Here is a 20,479-nt window from a genome sequence, read left to right as displayed (position 1 = left end):
ATATATATATATATATATATTGGTAAAAAATATTTTGTTTTATGTGTTCATTTGAAGATTTTAAGTGATCACATAATACTGAGGTTTATTTGACTCTTTCCTTTATGAAATTCTTCTCTTATATTGCTGTCCTGATCCATATGTGGTATGGTACCTGAGTGAAGCAGGAAGCTTTCTGTTCTTCTGTCTGTTTGAAAGCATGGAGAGTAACACAGGTTCCTCTGTTAACATCACCCCTCATATGAAACAGCACTCGCACCTTAAACTGCTCTCCTCTGTCACCCTCTATCTCTTTCACGATGGTTTTAGAAAGGAGTGATGCAGTGAGAGATGGAGTCAGGGGTGGAATGGGTTCAGACATCACCTTGAGAAGAAAAGAAGTGGTAGAACAGAATAAGTAACTTAACTTTATCTTTGAAGATGATATAAAAGTCATTAACCATAATCGAGACTGCAGTACCTGTGTGATGGTATAGGAACCATATGTAGCACGGAGAAGCGGTTTGGAGGCCGTTCCAGATCAAGGCATGAGCAACAGGGACTGGGTGGAGGTGAAGGGGCTGGAATTGGTGAAGAGAAGCCCCAGATCAGCCTGAGAGAGGGGGAGAGACTGCCATGATGATGGAACAGTGACCCGGACTGGAAGCGGTGGGGATGGGGGTGTCTGACAATGGGCTTTTGATGGAGAAATAGGAGAGTCGGGATATTAGTTTGTGAGATTAGTAACAACTGCTTTATTATTCAAGCACTGATCTCTCATATTAACAGCAACATAAAACTTTGATATACAAGATGTATAAATTTAAGAAAAAAGCCCACACTCTTTCGTTTAAATTCAAACTTGGTCTGAGAAACTTCATAGTGCTCTAAAGATTTTCCACATCTAAATAACATTCAAAAAGATTTTTAAAAATCTCACTTTCAAAGGACATAAAGTGCACTCTTAAAAATAAAGGTTCCAAAAGAAGGGGTTTTGAGGTGTTGGGGAACCTTTTGTGTTCCCCAAAGCAACTTTCAGTAACCAGTACTTAAAAATACCATATTTTTTTCAGTGGGAAGAACATTTAAAATAATCTAAAGAATCTTTTTCCACTTTATAGAACCTTTTTTAGAATGTAAAGATTCCATGAATGTTCTTTGTGGAACCACTTATGCCAATAAAGAACCTTCATTTTTAAGAGTGTATGTTTATGCAGTGTTTTGGGGGGAGTGTGAAAAAAAGTGTAAGTAAAACTTACAAAGTATTATGAATAAGTGAAGGGTGTCAAGTCTCATAGTAGAATACTTCCATTTGAGTCCAGAAAGACTCATTACATCCATAACACTCTGTAACAATAAATTCTGTAGTCAATAATAAATATTTGTCAAATTTTGTTGATACATTTATCTTATAAAACAAATATATTAAAGGCATAGTTCACCAAAAATAAAATAAAAATAAAAATTGTTGAAAATGTACTGAAAATGTACCCTCAGGCCATTCAAGATGAGTAGATGAGTTTCTAAATCAGAACAGATTTGGAGAAATTCAGCATCACTTGCTCACCAATGGATCCTCTGCAGTGAATGGGTGCCGTCAGAATGAGTCCAAAAAGCTGATAAAAACGTCACAGTAATCCACAAGTAATCACAAGTGAAAAGCCTTGTGTTTGTAATAAACAAATCCATCATCAAGGCATTTTAACTTCTGGCCAAATCCATAATGAAAACTCTTACATCAAAATCCAACGAGAAATTTATTTAGAATAGTTGTCACTTGTAAACAGAGCTTGACAGGAAAAGAGGAAACTTGATCCTTTGCAGTTTGCTTATAGAGTTGAGCATGGAGTTGAAGATGCCACCCTCACTCTGCTGGATAAGGTTGGAAAATGTTTGGATGCGGCAGATTTCTGCGTTAGGATTTTATTTCTGCATTTTTCTTCCGCTTTTAACACTGTGAACATAAATACACTTTTAAGGTGGCTGAAGGAGTTGCAGGTCCACCAAACTCTTATTTTATGGATTAATAATTTTTTAAGGGACTGTCCACAGCATGTGCTGGTAAGCAAAAAGTCGGAGAATGTGGTTTTAAACACTGGTCTTCCACAGGGATGTGTCTTATCTCCAATTCTTTTTTCTATTTATACAAATGAAATGACCTGTGATAATGATAATTTGACGCTTATAAAATATGCAGATGACATGGCCTTGGTGGGATGTGTAAAGGATATTCAATCATTATACTTACCTCAATGTTGTTAATTTTCTCACAATTTGGAGGGAGGAGAGTTCTTTGTAGCTTAATATTAGTCAAACTAAAGAAATGTGTTGTGGGGCTAATAATGTACGAGCAATTTGTAAGCCTTTGTTATCAGTGTTGGGAGTAACGCATTACAAAAGTAATAATATTACAGTAGTATATTACGTTTTGCTGTAACGCAGTAATATAACGCATTACTAATCAAATTTGGGTAATATTATTACTCGTTACAATCTCAGTAACGCAAGTTACAACAACATATTACTAACACCGCAAAACAGCACCAGAGAAAAAAATTCAGATGGTTGAGATGACTGCAGAGACGGATTCTACATTTGTGAGATGGACACACTCCTGTTATTTTCAGTTCATCGGAGAAAAGGATAAGAATGCTTAGCAATATGTGCGACACCAAACTCTCAACATGGAGAAATAGCACGAGTAAAACCTGGAAACACCTGGACTGGTGCCACTAACACTAAGCTATCGGAGAGAGAGCTGCGGGGTCGGAGAAGAGAAAAAGACGGCGGACGAGCGCAGACAAGCAACAAAAATTACGTTTAACTAAAAATAACAAAATCTGTTTTTGTTAAATCATAGTCTATATGACTATGCCGTTCCACGCCGTATGGCGCGCTGTGAGGATAATTACAATTTAGGCTATTAGTTTAGGCTACTCCTCATTGAGAATGTTTTTTTAAAGTTTTTTTTAAACAGGTCTATTAATTTATACAATTGAATTATAGGCTTATAATTAAAATTATTAACACTGCAGTCATCGATGAAAATTAAGAGCAGCTTTATTTCGTGCACAGATTTTCAAAAACAACCTGTTTAACGCGAAATACGTTTCTTCTCATGTTTTTCACTATACGGGCCACAAGAGAAATATTAAGGGAATAATTTAAGACAGATATATACCATCATCAGCCTATATTGAAGTAATTTTGTCTCTTGTTGTCTCAGAGAATATGCGCCGTTAATGCAGCGTTAGAAAGCTCCGTCAGTTTTTTTACTTTCACTTTCTCTATAGTGAATTTACTGACGTTCACCGGCATAACTCTTGCGCACAGTTTGCGCATTGCTTGCTTGTGTTGCTTGACCCCGCCCCCATAATATCAATCGTTTATAGGCCACATATTAGGCATTTTTTTTTATGTTTATTTTTTTAATGTTAATGAAAGTGACACCAAAAATAAGGGAACATCATTAGGAAATCCTTGTTTCCTAATGAAGTTTCTGATGAGCCCCGTCAAGCCCCGCCCTAGCGCCGCCACTGATTAGCCTAATTCGTTTTGGCTTGTTTAGCAACTTATATTTTTCATTCTTGTTTTCTTCTGAAACCGTTCAAATTTGCCTATAGGCTAGGTATTGTGTTTATTGTTTGTACATTATAACATTTCGCTTTATTATGAGCTTTGTAAAAATCTACGCGTTTCAGAAAGGCGGGGCATAGAGGAGAAACAATAATGTACAGTATGTGGTAAATAATGTGTTTTTTGAACCTTAAACCGCATAAACACATTTCATTACACCAAATACACAAAATAATGTTCGTTTTAGCAGCATCATATGACCCCTTTAAAAAGGTTTATAGGCTTATTGAGGAAACTGAGGAGTTTTAATATTGAAAAGGACATTCTGGTAGTTGTCCTTACTTTTAATATTGTATCCTGTTTCAACTCTCTTTCTGTTAAATGCAAAAACAGACTCTTAAGGATTAAAACGTGGCGAGTAAAATAATTGGTGAGAGTCAAGTACCTCTCACTGATCTTTATACTATGGCATTAAAAAGGAAAGCCTCTGTTATTGTGGGAGACTCTTCCCACCCCTGCGTAGTTCATTTCAGTTACTTCCATCTGGCAGACGGTATAAAGTTCCTTTGATGAAAAAGGCCAAGTATAAGAAGACCTTTATTCCAAATGCCATTGGTATTTTAAATATGATCTTAAGATGATTTTTTATGTATTATAAGAGTTGTGGGTTTAAGTTGATGCATGTAATTGTTGTTGTGATTATTATTTGTCTAAAGGGGATAGACAATAAAGCTTTTTGAATTTGAATTTGATCTGTGGATATTTCTCTCCTGATTAAGATGAGAAGACTTTTTCACTGGAGAAGGCAATATAACGGATTGAGGATTCATTTAGCTGGAGGCAACAGTTTGAAGTTAAAAATGTCTTGATGGATTTGTTTCTTACAAAAATGCAGCTTTTTGCTTCACACGATGTTAATTGACAGACTGGAGTTGTATGGATTACTTGTGGATTATTGTGATGTTTTTACTTAGCATTTTTGAGTCTCATTCTGACGGCACCCATTCACTGCAGAGATTGGTAAGCAAGTGATGTAATGCTACATTTCTCTAAATCTGTTCCGATGGAGGAACTCATCTACATCTTGGATGACCTGAGGGAGGTCAAATTTTTGGGTGAACTATTCCTTTAATATTATCCATTAGAATATGCATTTAAAAAAACACATCTCAAATACTCAAACATTTAATTCTAAGAAGTGACATGTTAATATAATTTCAGGTAAAATAAGATTATAGTTTAAAGATAGTTAATATAGTTTAAAGAGAAAATGTAAATGAAAAAAAGTATATATACATATATATATATATATATACACTATAAAATTTCCTAAAAGTTTGTACTTGCCTCAACGGTCCTTTCAGATTTTCAGATGTGCAAAACCGAAAGTAAGATATCACTCTTCGCTCACAGACATGCTCAGTCCAATGTGTGATTTTAGTCACAGAGTTTCATCAATCCATCTTCTGTCAGGGTACTTGCTTCTATGCTTTGGAAGTTTTTCTTAGTTTTGTAAATATATAAATATTCCAAGTTAAGTTATACTTCAGAAGTATCCAAATTATTAAAAAAAATAATTTCCTTATTCCTTACCTTATTTCCTTATTTTCATGTGTTGTTTTTCTCTCTTTTTTGCCATTTGTAGCTCTGCACTGTTTCAGTCTGTCACTCTCTCTGTCCCTCTTTGGCTGGTGTTCTGTTTATATATATATATATATATATATATATATATATATATATATATATATATCCTATGTGTGTTTATGTGTTTATATATACAGTATAACTTATATATAACTTCTCTCTGATGGGAATTATTATTATTATTATATAAGAATTGCCAGATTAACAGTCTGACATTGTTGGATAATGCTAAAGATTTATCAGAAGATTTATGTGAAAACAGACTGAATGCAGGTAACAAGTAGGTTTGATGTCAGTGTCACAAGTGTTTTGTGAGAAATGACAGATAGATGCACTAGATATTTTATCCAGTGTGGTCTCTCTGTTAATCTGTGCATGTAATCTGTTGTCATCTGTCATTGTTCTCTGCTGGAACCTCATTTAAACTACAGATTTAATCCTTCACTCTGACCTGAGGATGAGGAGGAGACGACACTTATCCACCCACCACACACACAACACACAACACACATTCTCCCACGAAACCCGCTGTTGCATGTGTTCTCTCGGCTGTGTGTTTGTTCTCAAAAACGAAGAGAGAATAAAGCAGCTGCAAAAACAAAGCCACATAGCAATAAAAAAAACGAACAGAACTGAAACAACCATCTTGAACTGCTGTGCATGCAAACACACACAAAGACATAGAAAGGTTTAAGCAGAAACCCACCAAGCTTTTTAACTTTCTCTCTCACTGGTGCACTTAGAAAGAGAGTTTTACTTAGCTGCCATCAGTCAGGCAAGGCATACGATTTTAAGCTGTTGTGATATTAAACCCTCTATGAGTGCAGTATTCAAAAATCAACTTGGTCAGAGGGAGAGAGAATAGATAATATTCAAAGAAAAAAAGGAAGGAAAGAAAGACAAAGAAACCAACTGAAGAGAATGAGGACATTGAGTCTACAGTATATTTAGAGCATGAGCGACAGAAATAACACAAACAGGAAGTTAATAGAATTACGACAGGAAACCACATTGCTGCAAAATTCTGCATTAACACCACATTCCCTCTCCCAACCTTAACTTGGCTTCCATGCCACCTCAGAAGACATTTCTCATCAAATTTCTCATCTAAGCTCAAACATAACCATACTATGTATTGTTCTACCAATTTACTCCCAATTTTATTCTGATTCTGCACCCAAGTCAAAAGTCACAAAAGATCTAAATGATTGTCTTTGTAGTTTATTTAAAATTATTCATACTCCAACTAAAAAAATCAATCACTTTCATAAATAAACATTTTTTTAAAAAGCCAACATCATTCAGGACATAAGCAAAATCCTATTTTGTTTCTGACTATTTAAAAACAATACCAAAAAAAACAAACATAGCAAAATCAAGTCATTACAAAACATTTAAAAAAAGAATAAAATTAAGCCTGCTAAGTAAGCGCTTTTGTGGTTATGTACACCTTTCTTGACTTGCCAAACAACCGAAGCAGTGTAATGTAGAACACTCTGCTGATTGTTGATGACGAGAAAGTTGTGCTTAGGGTCAGTAAGTCTTTTGTGAGCACAGGCCTTCAGCTGTAGCCGTATGAGTCATAGTCACTGTTTCTGTTGGATGAGGGCTCTCTGCTCTGGTTTACCGTCAGCCTCTCCAAACCTGACAACACAGAAAGAATGGGTACCAGTGTGTGCATGGCTCTTTTCACGGACAGAGTCTGAAACTCTTAAGGCAAGACACCCCAGATGAGGATTTAACTAGTAGAAAGATTTTAACTAACAGAAATCACCATACTTAATTCTTAATTGATCACTGTTGATCACATTAAGAATTGCACACTTTTTTATTATATATATATATATTTTTTTTTTTAGAAATGTTAACATGGTATTATCTAATTCAATACACACTAATTTACATTAATTTGCAGAACAGAAATCTGAATGTTGGATAAAGCTAGGTTCAAAATTATTGTTTCATTTTGTTGATATATGAGAGTCAAAACAGCCCTCTGATTTTGGATTTCTCTTTTTATCGCTACATTAATCAGAAAATAACACAATGTCTTTTGGAATGAAATGTATAAAATCAGGTGAATGATATATCATCAAACCTGTCAGTAAAAACAGAATATAGACAGGAATAAAACTGGAAAGTTTGATATATGTAATTGTTGCTGAAGTGGAGATTTCTGGCTCAGTGCATCAGAACAAAACTTATTTTGAGAAAATAGCCTTTAAAATGTGTATTGTAATTGAAATCTACAGACCCCCACACATAGTGTCTTTCTAAGAATTTTTTTTTCCCCACCAAATTGTCAGTAATCACCAGCCTCAGGAGGTCAAACCAAATACGCAACTAAATATTGTATGAGCAGTTTCATTTTCTATTACTTTTATATGGTTTCCAATTTCTAAATAATAATGTCTAAATAAAACTTTGAAATGTCATGTTTTTAGCATTAAATTAACATAAAAAATAGATAAATGGGTAATTCAAAATTTGCCTAAATTAATCCCTACTATCACACATAGGGGCTAGAACATTTGAGACAATATGCAGTGCTTTTTTCATGCATGTTAGAAGTTTTTCCCCTCATCCAACTAAAGAATTATAGATTGTCAAAAATTATGTTCTTGCATGATCTTAATTGTTGTATGCAGTCGAGAAGTTCAAAATTGATAAATGATAATGATGATTTAGATCATTTCATGTAAAGTGAATTTTATGTTAGATAATAGTATATTCTAAAATATCCAAATAGATCTCACAACCAAAAAAATCACACACATGTGATTTGTATTGCTGAGCAGTTTGAATGAAAAGTCCAATACATCATAATACTCAATTCATCATTATGCAATTGAGTACAAAGTAAATGAGCATGAAAGCGACTGAGAGATGAATAGAAAGAGTGCAGAACGGTCAGGATAGAGAGAAAGAGGGAGATTACTCACCAGGAAAGGACTGTCTCTTCTCTGTGTTTTTGGTTGCGGGACCTTGACCTCTGTGATAGCACACTTAAAGAAGAAAGATAAAATGCTGAATCTTTTCTGAGCAGCCAGTCATGAATATGTTAATGTGTGAGATGAATGACTCACCACTCTGAGTCGGGCCGATCCAGCGACTCTGCCGTTTTTGTGAAACTGCATAAACCAGGTACAAATAGTCAAATTAGACAGAGCAATTAACTTTGGATTATAAAAAAAATCTGTGGCACAAGAACAGGAAAATGTGTGAGTACTTTTTTAACTATATAAAGCCATATGTCAACATACCGGTTTTAGATGTCATTACATAAATGAAATCCAAATTTTACAAATTATATTCTCAGCAAAAGAATTTGAAAATGAAGATGAATTTGATAACTTTGTGGTACTCGAGCTGCATGAACTCTTGTGCTTTGATGGAAGAAGAACATCTGAACAAAAAGTTCACATGATCAATCTTTAAAAAATGTGCTTATATTTGATTAGTGACCTAGAAAAAGTGCAAAATCTCATATTTCTTCTTCGTTTTCATCATTTTTCTTTCTTTAAAACTTTTCCCCAGATTTTGAATATAGCCTTAGACTTTTGGACTGAACAAAACAACTCTAAGAAAACACATAGACATTTTGATGGTGCCATGTGCTTGAATTCAAAAGCATTTATAATTTTTTATAATAAGTAATATGAAATGAAAGACATGCTCGTTGACTTCCCTGACTCACATCTTTTGTGGAGGGCTTTGTACGTGGGCCGACTGAACTGAACCAGAATGACACCCAAGATCAAGAAAATTAATATGCCGGTTACTGCTTTATAAGCAGCCAACTCTGTTCCTAGAGAATCTGAGAAAATGTAGGAAGGAAAGAATATAATGTGTTATTCAAAATGCACAGCATATGAAATAGTGTCACAGTAACAATTATTTTGCCTATGAAACCTGATAGGAAACAAAAACATCAAGAGAAACATTCCAGCATACAGAGTCATATATAATCTATACAGTAAATCTGTTCCCTGTAAATAAACACGTACACACACACCTTGGCACATGATATGCAGGCCCTTGCACTCAGTAGTATCGATGATCGTCATATTGCTTGTGAGCATAAAACATTTAGTTTGGCTTGAAGTGGGCTTAAAACCCTTGAAGTCTCCACATCTTGTGTCCTTACACACTTCAGTCCACCAGCTGCCTGATTTGTGACTGTTAGAGCACAAAGGCCTTTGACGCTCATGAGTATACAGATACAGCTGACCTTCACATGGACTCCCTTTTAACCATTTTACTCTCAGCCGGTACAGAACAGACTTAGTAATATTATGGATGATTATCGGACATGGGGTCTGTGGGGCAGTGGATGTCGTAACATTAATCCATTGTGAGGTTGAGGGGATTGTAAGGTTGTTGGTCTGGGTCGGAGTCTGAGTTGAGATTCCTTCTGTAAAGGGAAAAGGCACGTGGAAATAATTTATTTTCATGACAATGTTGGAATACAATCATTCCTCTCCACATGAAATGTGCAGTTTCGAAATAAATTCCAGGAATTTAAAACATTTCAAGTTTCAAATGTAAATGTAACGAGAGTTGTACCAAGAAACTGTAGTTAATTAACGCTAATTAACTACAGTTTCTTGGTACTTGGCTCCAGACTGCTGTTCTGTGCTCTCATTTAATTACAGTGCAACTAATGTGAAGATATCGCTTCAGTTGAGATATTATATTTTTGATAGTTCTCCAACTTGTTACATCTCAATACATATTCTGTTTTAAAAACTTCACATCTTCATGTAATATTTTCTATGTAAAATATGCCATGATATGCACTGCATTATTCAAGCGTAAAAACACCCTGTTACTGAGGTCAGAGAGCAGATAGCTGGATCATCTGCACTCATTACAATCTTGCACTTTTTGCACAGTGCTCGAAGGCATTCACACACATTTTGCCCATTTGATTGCATGATTGCACTTTGCAAACATAGATGGATATTCATAATATTCCGAATCACGGCCTTAACTGATCTATAATTTGTATTACCAAAATTAACCATAATGATTTTATATATTTAATCATTATGGTTATGTGAGTGGAATGGAATGAGCGGAATTTTTTTTTCAAATGCTTAAAACGTATTTACATGTTTAAACTGCCTATGCATGATTATTCACATTAATACGTATAATTACTATTATATATACATTTGAAATTCTAGGATTCTAAAATTGAATTATAATGTACTATGCCTGTGTTTATTCACAACAACATTCTTCGACAACATACATTTTGTGTAATACAGGTGGCATTTATATGATTTTCACTTTTCATTGCTTAATATTTAAGAAAGTGTCCTTGTTGATAAACCATTTACATTTATTTTTGATGGAAAAAAATATATTAAAAGCTCTTTCTTTAGTTCTGGTGTTAAATATGTTAAATGGTTTAAAACCTTATGTAGTTAAGACCGATTCCTTTGAAAATTGCTTCCAGTGGAATTGTTTACGTTTTCTTATTCTCTAAAATTCTAATGGTAAAATGATTGATCTAGCAGACTATTGGCTGAAAAGTGTAATTTGGCATGATTTCACTTTTTAACAGTATGCAATGTAATCGTTCAAAGATTCTTGTCATTTTTTCCATAGCAAAGGCAACTTAACTTAAAAAAAAAAAAAACAGCATCTTTACATGGCATAACTCGTGATCAAATAGTACCATTTGACATGTTAACAAATCATTATCAGGGGCCACTCTCTTATGATTGTAATGTGCAGTTTATGTTAAACACAAAGGAAAAAAATCGAAAATACATCTTTTATGAATAATACAGAAATGTGTAAAGAATAGTTATTGCAAGGTTGATCCGTATTAGATGGATAGCTTGCAACAATGTTCAGATATTCACGTTGACATTGGTTTCCAGTAAATAGGGCATTAAGAGTAAGAATTTTAAAGATTAATAAAAAAAAATCAATACAAGCATATGACATTTTATTGACAGTTGCACTAATTTTGTAATGCATTCTTGCAGGCCCTTAAGTTGTGATTTTATATATATATATGATATTCATTATAGCTCTTCATTTCTAAAGGAAAACAATGTTTTGCATTATAAAAGTTTTTAAAAGTAATGTACAATACTGTGACTGAAAGCATCGGAATATAGCTGCGCGCTATTGTTCCTTGGACCGTTTTGTCTTGCGAGAGAAATATTAAATCAGATAAAAATCTAACTGTACATCAGCATCTACAACTCACCACAAATATTTTCTGCAAGTGGTAGGGTTTCAGAGGCAGAGCAGCTCATAACAGTTCATATAATAATAATATAATATAAGAGTGCGACAGTGAAATATATTTAAAGAACAAACAATTTACTTACGAACTCCAAGGAGCAGGAGCGCCGCAAGAGTCATCAGCAGAGAGTTTTCCATCTGGCTAAAGGTTTGCCGAACATTTAAAGCAAAATGTAACTTCATTTGACTAAACAAAGTGACTCTATGCACTTAAAAAGATAACAGGCCTAGAGGTCAAATTAATGACCTCTGGTACACAACAAGCAACGCTGTTTTTTGTTTATCTAATTGGGCCTTGGCTCAATTATAATGTTTCATTTTGTTTTTCACTTACTTTTTAGTGGTTCAGATAAAGCAAACAAATACACAACCATGACTATATTAAAATCTTTGGCCTGTACTTTTTTTGTTATTTTTTTATCAGAATGGCAAAGACCAATCATACCGTGACTTGAACCACAATAAGAACAAATCATTCACTACAGTGACATACAGTAATACATTTGTCGATACAAACTGGACTCCCTTTTGGGAAGTTATTTAGATTCTTATTTTAGAAATGTTACATTATATGTCTCATTTGTAATTGACAGCTGTCTTTGCGTCTGTTTCAGCAGCGTTTGAAGATTTTCTTTCTCAAAGAGAGTCAAACATCTATGAACCACCACAACTTCTAACCAGCTTTTTAACAATATATTATCAGATCTTACCTTGCGGGTGACTGACAAGAACAAATGTGTGGAACAAGTGACAAGAAAAATTAAGTGAAAGGAAATAAGCAGAGGTGTGGAGCTACAATCTTTTTTTCCCCGCCCCCATCCTCTGCTTCTCCATATAGAGCGTGTCTTTTAATCTCAAGCGTTGTTTGATTGCACATTGCACTGCTTCCTCACTTCAAACAGAGCAGCATACAAAAAAATGAAGAAAAGCTTGAAAAAAATGTGAGCGTAGGTAAGTGGGAGGAGAAAAAGTAGTAAGTAGCGTGATATTGTCTAACTTGATATGAAATGTTTTTAAAAAAAAATTTGAATTTGTAAAAATGCAATTTTAAAAATTAAAAATTAAAAGTTGGTGGTAAAAATTTGTGAAAATTATTTTTTTTTCATCTAAAAATGAAAGATGGTACAATGAAGCAGCAATAAAATCTGCATATTCAAAATCTTTCTTTTTGCATACAGGAACCGAGCCTCTTGTGGTGTACGGCACACTGAAAACACTCACATAAGTTGCACAAAGATGATTAATCGTGCTCACAGGAATCAACTGCGGCAATCGGTAAGGCTGTAAAACCACCGATATCCACATCTATCCTTTCATTTCACTGTTACTCATATCTTCTTTTCATTCACAATCTTTCCCAGCCACCTCATTTTTCCTCCCTCACTCTCTCGTTTTTTCTCAGGTGTCGCCGGGGTTGGTTTACCATATCGTACAGTTGGAGAGAGACCCATAAAGACTGGGTTTTGTATGTGTACAAAAAAATTCCCCCAACACCCTCTTGAAACTCTCGTCTATGATTCAATATGAACGGAATTAAAACAGCCTTCAAAAGTGAGTCAATGAGCTGAACTACCATTTCTCTTCTTGTAAATTTGTGAAAACATTTGTGTAAAAACAAAACCTTTATGTTTGGGGTTAGTACGTTTTTTGACAGAAGTTTCTTATGTTCATTCATTTGATCAAAAATACAGAAAAACAGTAATATTGTTAAATATTATGATTTTTAAACTGTTTTCTATTTGAATATATTATAAAATTTTAAATCTCAATTTCGAAAAATGTACCCTTATGACTGGTTTTGTGGTCCAGGGTCACAAATGTCTTTACTGCCACCTTTGATCAATGTGTTGGATAAAAGAATTCATTTATTTCACTTAAAAAAAAACAGTGTCAAAAAAAGTCAGTTATCAACACAGAAATCGTAGATCAACTTCAGTGTTTAATATTCACACCCGGAAAAAAAAGGACAATAAAAATAAAAATACACTTTTAACAGGCTACAGTCATCACAACCAATGCAATAGAATTTCTTTCCTCTAATGCTGCAAATCAATGTGCTAATAAAATTTTCATCCCATTTGTTTTGTCTCATCCTCGTGTCGTATCACCCCTCTCCCTCGCTCCAGGTGCTGGGGAGGGAACCTAAACGTGGGGGTTTTGCTACAAACCTGAGTTCATAAATTAGATAAAGCCACTCGAGGCCTGATTGAGGATGCCTCTGGTTTTGAATTGCTTTAAAGTACAAAAATAAAGAGACCCCGCACGCCTATTCTAAAGCTGACGGTTCGAAGGCCCCGCTCCCAGCTCCTGTTGCCAAAGAGTTCGGGGCTGTTAGTGTGGAGTGCTAGTGTGATTCACATGGTCCTGCGGGTTGGCAGATAAGGAGACCTCAAATAGATGGGGCTTTTACGGATCTGCATAACACCACGTAATGACACGCACAGGCCGTTTTGATGGATAGGCCTACAACTGTGGTCTAGTGGGGTGTTCATGTGGCAGAATCTGAAGGTGGACTCAAATCAAACCACAAAATAAAACATTCTGTTGGTTAACCAGATCCAATCCCACCCACGTTATGATTCTGAGGGCAATGTGCCTCTGAAACAGACTGGGCGGCTAGCTGTACAAGACCATCAATGTCTCATTCTGTCTAAATTCAGTGTAAAATATGCAGCCAGGCATTCGTCTGCATAGTTTTTCCACAAAAGGTCTATCTACATTAACGGTAGGCGCAGAATGCTATATTGACTAAAGTAAGCATGTTATGAAACTCCTATTTTCTTTGCATATGCTCTGTGCTATGTTATGCCTCTACTGCCCCACCAAATCCTGTGCTATAGCAGATAGATATGTCTATATTAATATCCCTTGTTCTCCGATTTCCCTTTAATTTGAGTTTAATTTGTCAAGTACACCGTCCCCAGTTAGAGAACTTACAGTAAAAGTCTATTTCTTCCGATCATTGTCAAGTGGTATATTAAATAAATGCAGTGGAAGGATGTGAAAGAAAAAAAAGAGGGAGCAAAAGAGGTATCGAGAGGGTTTGGAGTGATCGGTTGGCGCATTGGTACACTAAGCTTTCATAACAGGACGCACCGCACCCAAATCTGCACACGTGGAAGTTGTCTAAATTTATTCATGATAACGAATAAGCTCGGCTTTTTGAAGGAGTTTTCATCTGTGATGGAATGGAAAATGGTGCTGTGCTTTCTGGATTGACGTTGTCAACAAGGGTCGATATAGACAAGAGATTAGCCTAACGCTAACGTAACACTTCCATGTAGTGTGACATGTCTGTCTCAGTAGAATTTTGACAAAATGATTGGAAAAAAAAACAACAACAGCCAAATAAGGCTGAGCTGTAACACAATGTTGTCAAAAAAAACTAAGCATCTCGTCATTAAATATAATAAATCAGAATTTTTTGCAAACTGATAACATGCTTTAAAATGGACAAGAACTGAGCCGTTTAAGACTGTGCGGCCCATATTGAGTCTCTGACTGAGGTTTCATGGGGGAAACAAGCACACGCTCAATCTCAATTGTCTTTATAAGCCTCAGACAGGAACATGATGTGACGTGGGTACGCAAACCACAAATCTGAGGGTAAGAGCAGGAGGAGAAAGGAGGGAGAGAGACGAGAGGGAGGATCATGAGAAAAAGAGAAAGACAGGCACACACAGAGTGGCTCAGGAGTATGGTTGTGGTACCCCAAAACCTGGCCTATAAAGCGGTCTAGCTGTGGGTGATTGGTTTGATGGCCCATGGGGGCCTGTGGGGTAGTTGTACCCTCCATAAGCGTATGGAGCGGGGTACGGGGCGGGCGTGGGACCAAACTGCCCAAAAGGTGGGGCAGGAAATGGTTGTTGGGTGGGGTATGGGCAAGTGGGAGGACCAAACGCAGGCCTGGGAGTGGTGTAGCCTGTTGATGGAGGAAAGGGGGGACCCTGGCTGGGGTAGGGCTGAAACGCTGTGCTAGGGTTAGTGGTGCCCGCTGTGGAAGCTGAGGGGGGAGCAACGGGGTAGGGGGTGTAGGGCAGAGCAGAAGTTGAGGCATTGGAGGGTGCATTGATTTTGGAGCTCTGTTGCTGTTGAGGCTGCGGTTGTTGCCACGGCGATGATGATCCAGCATCCTGATTAGCACAGGTTTGTGATGTCACTGTAGCATCTCCAATCCCTTTGCTTTTTCGGCTGAGAATTTCTTGCAGCTTTTCAATGCGCACTCGTCTCGTGTGAGCCAGAGAGCGGAGGGAAAGGAAGCGCTCGAGGAAGGAGTCCAGCGATATCGAACCTTCAAGAAACTCATCTGCTAAAACCTGAGAGAAAGAGATTGAGTGATTTTCAAATCCTCAAACTGTGGGGTTGGTAATACCATACAAGTTTTATAATATTATATAATGCTTAGGAAATCAGTAGTTCATAAGCCTTCAAATATGAAAATACGCCACCATTCAAAAGTCTGGAAACACTTAGACTAACTTAGATACATTAAATTAATCAAATATTTTTTGCAAAGCATTCATAATGACCATTTCATAAATGACTATTTGTACTTAAAAAAAAAATAAAAAATACTGCATTATTCAAGAACTGGAGTCCAGCGATATCGAACCTTCAAGAAACTCATCTGCTAAAACCTGAGAGAAAGAGATTGAGTGATTTTCAAATCCTCAAACTGTGGGGTTGGTAATACCATACAAGTTTTATAATATTATATAATGCTTAGGAAATCAGTAGTTCATAAGCCTTCAAATATGAAAATACGCCACCATTCAAAAGTCTGGAAACACTTAGACTAACTTAGATACATTAAATTAATCAAATATTTTTTGCAAAAAATTCATAATGACCATTTCATAAATGACTATTTGTACTTAAAAAAAAATAAAAAATACTGCATTATTCAAGAACTCTGTTCAAAGAATCCTTTTACGGATTATATAACAAGATTTTCTTAGCAAACAGCTAAAAAAGTTTTGTAATAAATATCATAATATTATACTATAACATAATATTATTCATAATTTGATTATAATTACCTCTAGTTATAATAACTTATAATATTACTATGATTATTTTTTATTTGATTTTGATTAAAGCTGCAGTCCGTAACTTTTGGCGCTCTAGCGGTTAATAAACAGAACTGCGTGCGTCTTGCGGAAGAACATTGTAGCCTGAGCTACTTCTCTCTGTTTATGTCTATGGCGAATCACGCAGGTACTGGGCTACTCCGCAGCGGTACCTACCCGAACCAGTCTAAACAGTCCGAATATAAACACTTATTATAGGTGTACTGTAGTGATTCAGGACAAGCCAAAAACAAGGTTTGGAAAATGGATTCATGGTGTACTCGCTTATAATATAAATTTTGTAAATTTTGAACACAAAAAAAGTTACGGACTGCAGCTTTAAATTAAATGCTATAGAAGGATGGATGGAACAGAAGGATGAATTTTTATTTCAAAAACATAAAAATGTCCTGGTATTTATGAAAAATTTTGAATGGTTGCGTTTATGAAAAACTAGTACATCAAGGCTTCCAGATTTGCATAATTTGAACATACAAGAACTTAGCATTTTTAAAGTAATTACATACAGTTTCGTTGATTATTTAATGTAAAAATGTCTTATGATGTTAATAATGGATTGAATATAAATGTATAAGGTTAATATAACAGATAAGTATAATGTATAACAGATTTTATTTACAACAAGAGCAAATTTGTATTCTCTTTCATTTCTTTCACGAACAATCATCCTTTGCTTATTTATCAATAAACAAACGTGACAGTTTCACCAACAGAAAACGCAAACAACAACAAAAAAAGAAAAATAATGAAAACAGGTGATTATAAAGGAGATGGTGGCCCACCTCTGATTCTGCCTCTGTGTTGGTGCCCTCTGTCTGCAGACGAGACAACAGCCCCTCCGGAGAAACCTGCCCCATGATATTGTCTGCAGACGGGGAAGGGAAAAAGAGAACAGAAGTGGGAGAGAGTTGATACATAAATAGGCTGGCTTGTAAAAGAGTAAGAAACTGAAAAGTGAGAACTGTTATGCAAACAAATCAGTTGACTAAAATGTGTAATCATTTTAAACAAAGGAAAAAGCAGTAATGAATAGACTGAGAGAAAGAAAGAATGAGACTACAGAAAAAGAGGCCAGATACATAGCTTTTGTGTGATGTAATATCACATATGCAAAAAAGGGGAGGAGAATGAGTGACAGAACAAAACAAGCTCATAGAACAGCACTATATGACAGACATATGCACATATAGAAGATTTTCTGGCTGAACAACATGGCTCTGTTTAGAAACTCAGTAAGAATTCCTGTGTCTGTTCAAAGGTTAATGGTTCCAGGGTGCCTTCAAGTGCCATGAAAACTGCCAGTGCAGTTTAACTGTAGTGTGAACAAAAGTTAAAAGAACACTGTAATTTTAATTACACTTCTTTGAGCTAAAAGCAGTACTAATAATAGCATATTTTAAAAAGATTCATTCTATTTTTCACACTGCCTAAACCTTCTCTTTTAGAATATTCAAATTCATTTATTTTCTTACACTGAAACACTTTCCTAAGATATTTACATTTTATTTTTCTTAGGATTTTGTTTATTTCAAAAACTTGCCAATACACAACAGGACATTAAGACATCAAGATATAAACCGTCCAGTTACAGCTGAACAGAAACAGAAGAGGGAAAAATGTATTAAATAAAATATTAATATTAATAATAAAATCAATAAAACGAACACTGTTGTAAACAGAAATCTGGAAATGTTAATCTGGTTTTGATTATGAATTTCAACAAAAGGGATATGCAATTTTTAATATTTTACATTTCTTTATTCTTCGTGATAATCCCAAATTGTTTCTGTTTTAAAAAGTTTAATACAAAAGCACATCATTACCAACATAATTAATTTCTTCTCAGAGCAAAACTACTCGCCAGGTTTTTAGAAAACCTGCTCTGACATCAATCAATTTCTCTCCCCCTTCATTATACATCAATTTAACCAGCATTCATTGCTATATTCTCTTTGAAACCTTTACTTTCGTAACCTAAATCAATTCCTTCTTTCCCCTACCTCTCATGGCACAGTGCTGTTTGTATTTCTCCCTCACTTCCAGGGATATGCAATTTTTAATATTTTACATTTCTTTATTCTTCGTGATAATCCCAAATTGTTTCTGTTTTAAATAGTTTAATACAAAAGCACATCATTACCAACATAATTAATTTCTTCTCAGAGCAAAACTACTCGCCAGGTTTTTAGAAAACCTGCTCTGACATCAATCAATTTCTCTCCCCCTTCATTATACATCAATTTAACCAGCATTCATTGCTATATTCTCTTTGAAACCTTTACTTTCGTAACCCAAATCAATTCCTTCTTTCCCCTACCTCTCATGGCACAGTGCTGTTTGTATTTATCCCTCACTTCCTCTAGTTGAGCGTATTTTCCCACCAGTCGTGCCCTCTCCGTTTCGAGACGGGGCTTCATGTCCAGGTTTTGCTCAGCCAGACTGCGGTTGGCAGCCAGAGCCATCTCCCTCTCCAACTGAATGTTCTGAATCTGCAGAAGAATAACAGTGACGCATGACAAAAGCTACACCGCTATAGACATCATAATGTCCACTAGGACAATCCATCCTCGGCAGGACTCTTAAGACTGTGGCGTTTACTTGATAGCTATTGATGCCGAGTAGATAAGTGGTTATTTCTGAATGAAGTGATGAAGAGATTACCAGAAACAAACAAACAAAAATGACGTTCAGAGAGGAGTGGATATATATGACAATTCAATCGGATGTTTAATTTTAATTCTTTAGCAATACATACAAATGTGAATGTTCATTTATTGCCTCAATAATATAAGCAGGTTAAAGGGGTAGTCCATCCAAAAATGAACATTTTGTCATCATTTACACACCTTTAAGTTGCTCCAAACCTGTACGAGTTTCTTTTTTCTGATGTTCACAGAAGATGATATTTTGAAGAGCATTGGTTACCAAACAGTTGTTGGTAGCCATTGACCTCCATAGTATTTATTTCCCATAATATGGAAGTCAGTGGCTACCAGCAACTTTTTGGTTACCCAAATTCTTCAAAATATCATCTTTTTTTTGTGTCAGAATTTTCATTTTTTATGAACGATCACTTTAACCAATTATAAAATAACAGTTCACAAAGACATAGATTGAGAAATACAGCATTTGCCTTACATTCATTATGAAAAGAACAATCCAATTATTCACGAAATAATTCACTAATTCAATAATTCACTTTTCTCCGCTACCAAAGCACTGAAATCTCATTTATGTTCATGTATATTCAAATATAACACATAAGGATGTGTCACAGTAGGTTTGACAACAATGCAGCGAGGTCTTGTAATTGATCCTGACACAAATTTTAGAATTTCAGTAGATAAGACTTTGGTCAGTTGAACTATTAAAAAAACAAACAAAAAAAACATGCAATATGGTGAATGAGTCTTAAGTACTTCTGACTGCTACACTCTTAAAAATAAAGATTCCAAACAGAGGGTTTCACAGAGATGCCTTAGAACTGGGCTGTCCATACTCGGTCCTGGAGGGCCGGTGTCCTGCAGAGTTTAGCTCCAACTTGCCTCAACACAACTGACTGGAAGTTTCTGTGCCTAGTAAGAGCTTGATTAGCTGGTTCAGGTGTGTTTAATTAGGGTTGGAGCTAAACACTGCAGGACACCGGCCCTCCAGGACCGAGTTTGGACAGCCCTGCCTTAGAAGAACCACTCTGGGTTTTCTAAAGAACCTTTCAGTGAACAGTTCTCAATAAAAACCTAAAGAACAAAGTTTTATAATCGGAATAACCTTTTGTCCAACGGAAACGTTCCATGGATGTTAAAGGTTCTTCACAGAACCATAGATGACAATAATAAAGAACCTTTACGTTTAAGTAGGGCTGGACGATATGGCCAAAATTGATATCACGATATATTTCTTAATTTCGGTCGATACGATATAAT

At 35.5% G+C, this 20,479-nt stretch overlaps 2 protein-coding genes and 1 long non-coding RNA gene across 3 annotated transcripts in view; all 3 read right to left on the bottom strand.

Annotated features, from left to right (window-relative positions):
- LOC107714232 (uncharacterized) overlaps positions 1-1,319 on the bottom strand; it is a 2,389-nt gene extending 1,070 nt beyond the window's left edge. The window contains exons 1-3 of the long non-coding RNA XR_001636968.1: positions 1,239-1,319; positions 461-675; positions 155-364 (exon numbers count right to left, since the gene is read on the bottom strand). This is a non-coding gene — a long non-coding RNA (uncharacterized LOC107714232). The remainder of the gene's footprint in view (positions 1-154; positions 365-460; positions 676-1,238) is intronic.
- A 5,302-nt stretch (positions 1,320-6,621) lies between these two features.
- On the bottom strand, positions 6,622-12,291 carry LOC107714231 (T-cell surface glycoprotein CD5-like). Its single transcript, XM_016520033.1, has 7 exons — positions 12,177-12,291; positions 11,553-11,604; positions 9,215-9,613; positions 8,897-9,016; positions 8,286-8,330; positions 8,142-8,204; positions 6,622-6,843 (listed from the first exon to the last, which is right to left on the bottom strand). Exons 2-7 carry the CDS (start codon positions 11,602-11,604, stop codon positions 6,761-6,763), a joined length of 762 nt encoding a protein of 253 aa, XP_016375519.1. The 5' UTR covers positions 12,177-12,291; the 3' UTR covers positions 6,622-6,760.
- A 1,094-nt stretch (positions 12,292-13,385) lies between these two features.
- Positions 13,386-20,479, bottom strand: part of LOC107714235 (vacuolar protein sorting-associated protein 37C-like) — a 12,655-nt gene continuing 5,561 nt past the window's right edge. The window contains exons 3-5 of the mRNA XM_016520040.1: positions 18,874-19,045; positions 17,339-17,421; positions 13,386-15,782 (exon numbers count right to left, since the gene is read on the bottom strand). Coding sequence (XP_016375526.1) covers positions 15,156-15,782; positions 17,339-17,421; positions 18,874-19,045 — 882 coding nt within the window. The 3' untranslated portion in view covers positions 13,386-15,155. The remainder of the gene's footprint in view (positions 15,783-17,338; positions 17,422-18,873; positions 19,046-20,479) is intronic.

The sequence above is a fragment of the Sinocyclocheilus rhinocerous genome, unplaced genomic scaffold (assembly GCF_001515625.1).
Source record: "Sinocyclocheilus rhinocerous isolate Xijiao unplaced genomic scaffold, SAMN03320098_v1.1 scaffold3862, whole genome shotgun sequence".
In the NCBI taxonomy this organism is placed as follows: domain Eukaryota; kingdom Metazoa; phylum Chordata; class Actinopteri; order Cypriniformes; family Cyprinidae; genus Sinocyclocheilus; species Sinocyclocheilus rhinocerous.
Note: the sequence above shows the minus strand (reverse complement) of the source record. Positions and strands in the feature narration are given on the sequence as shown.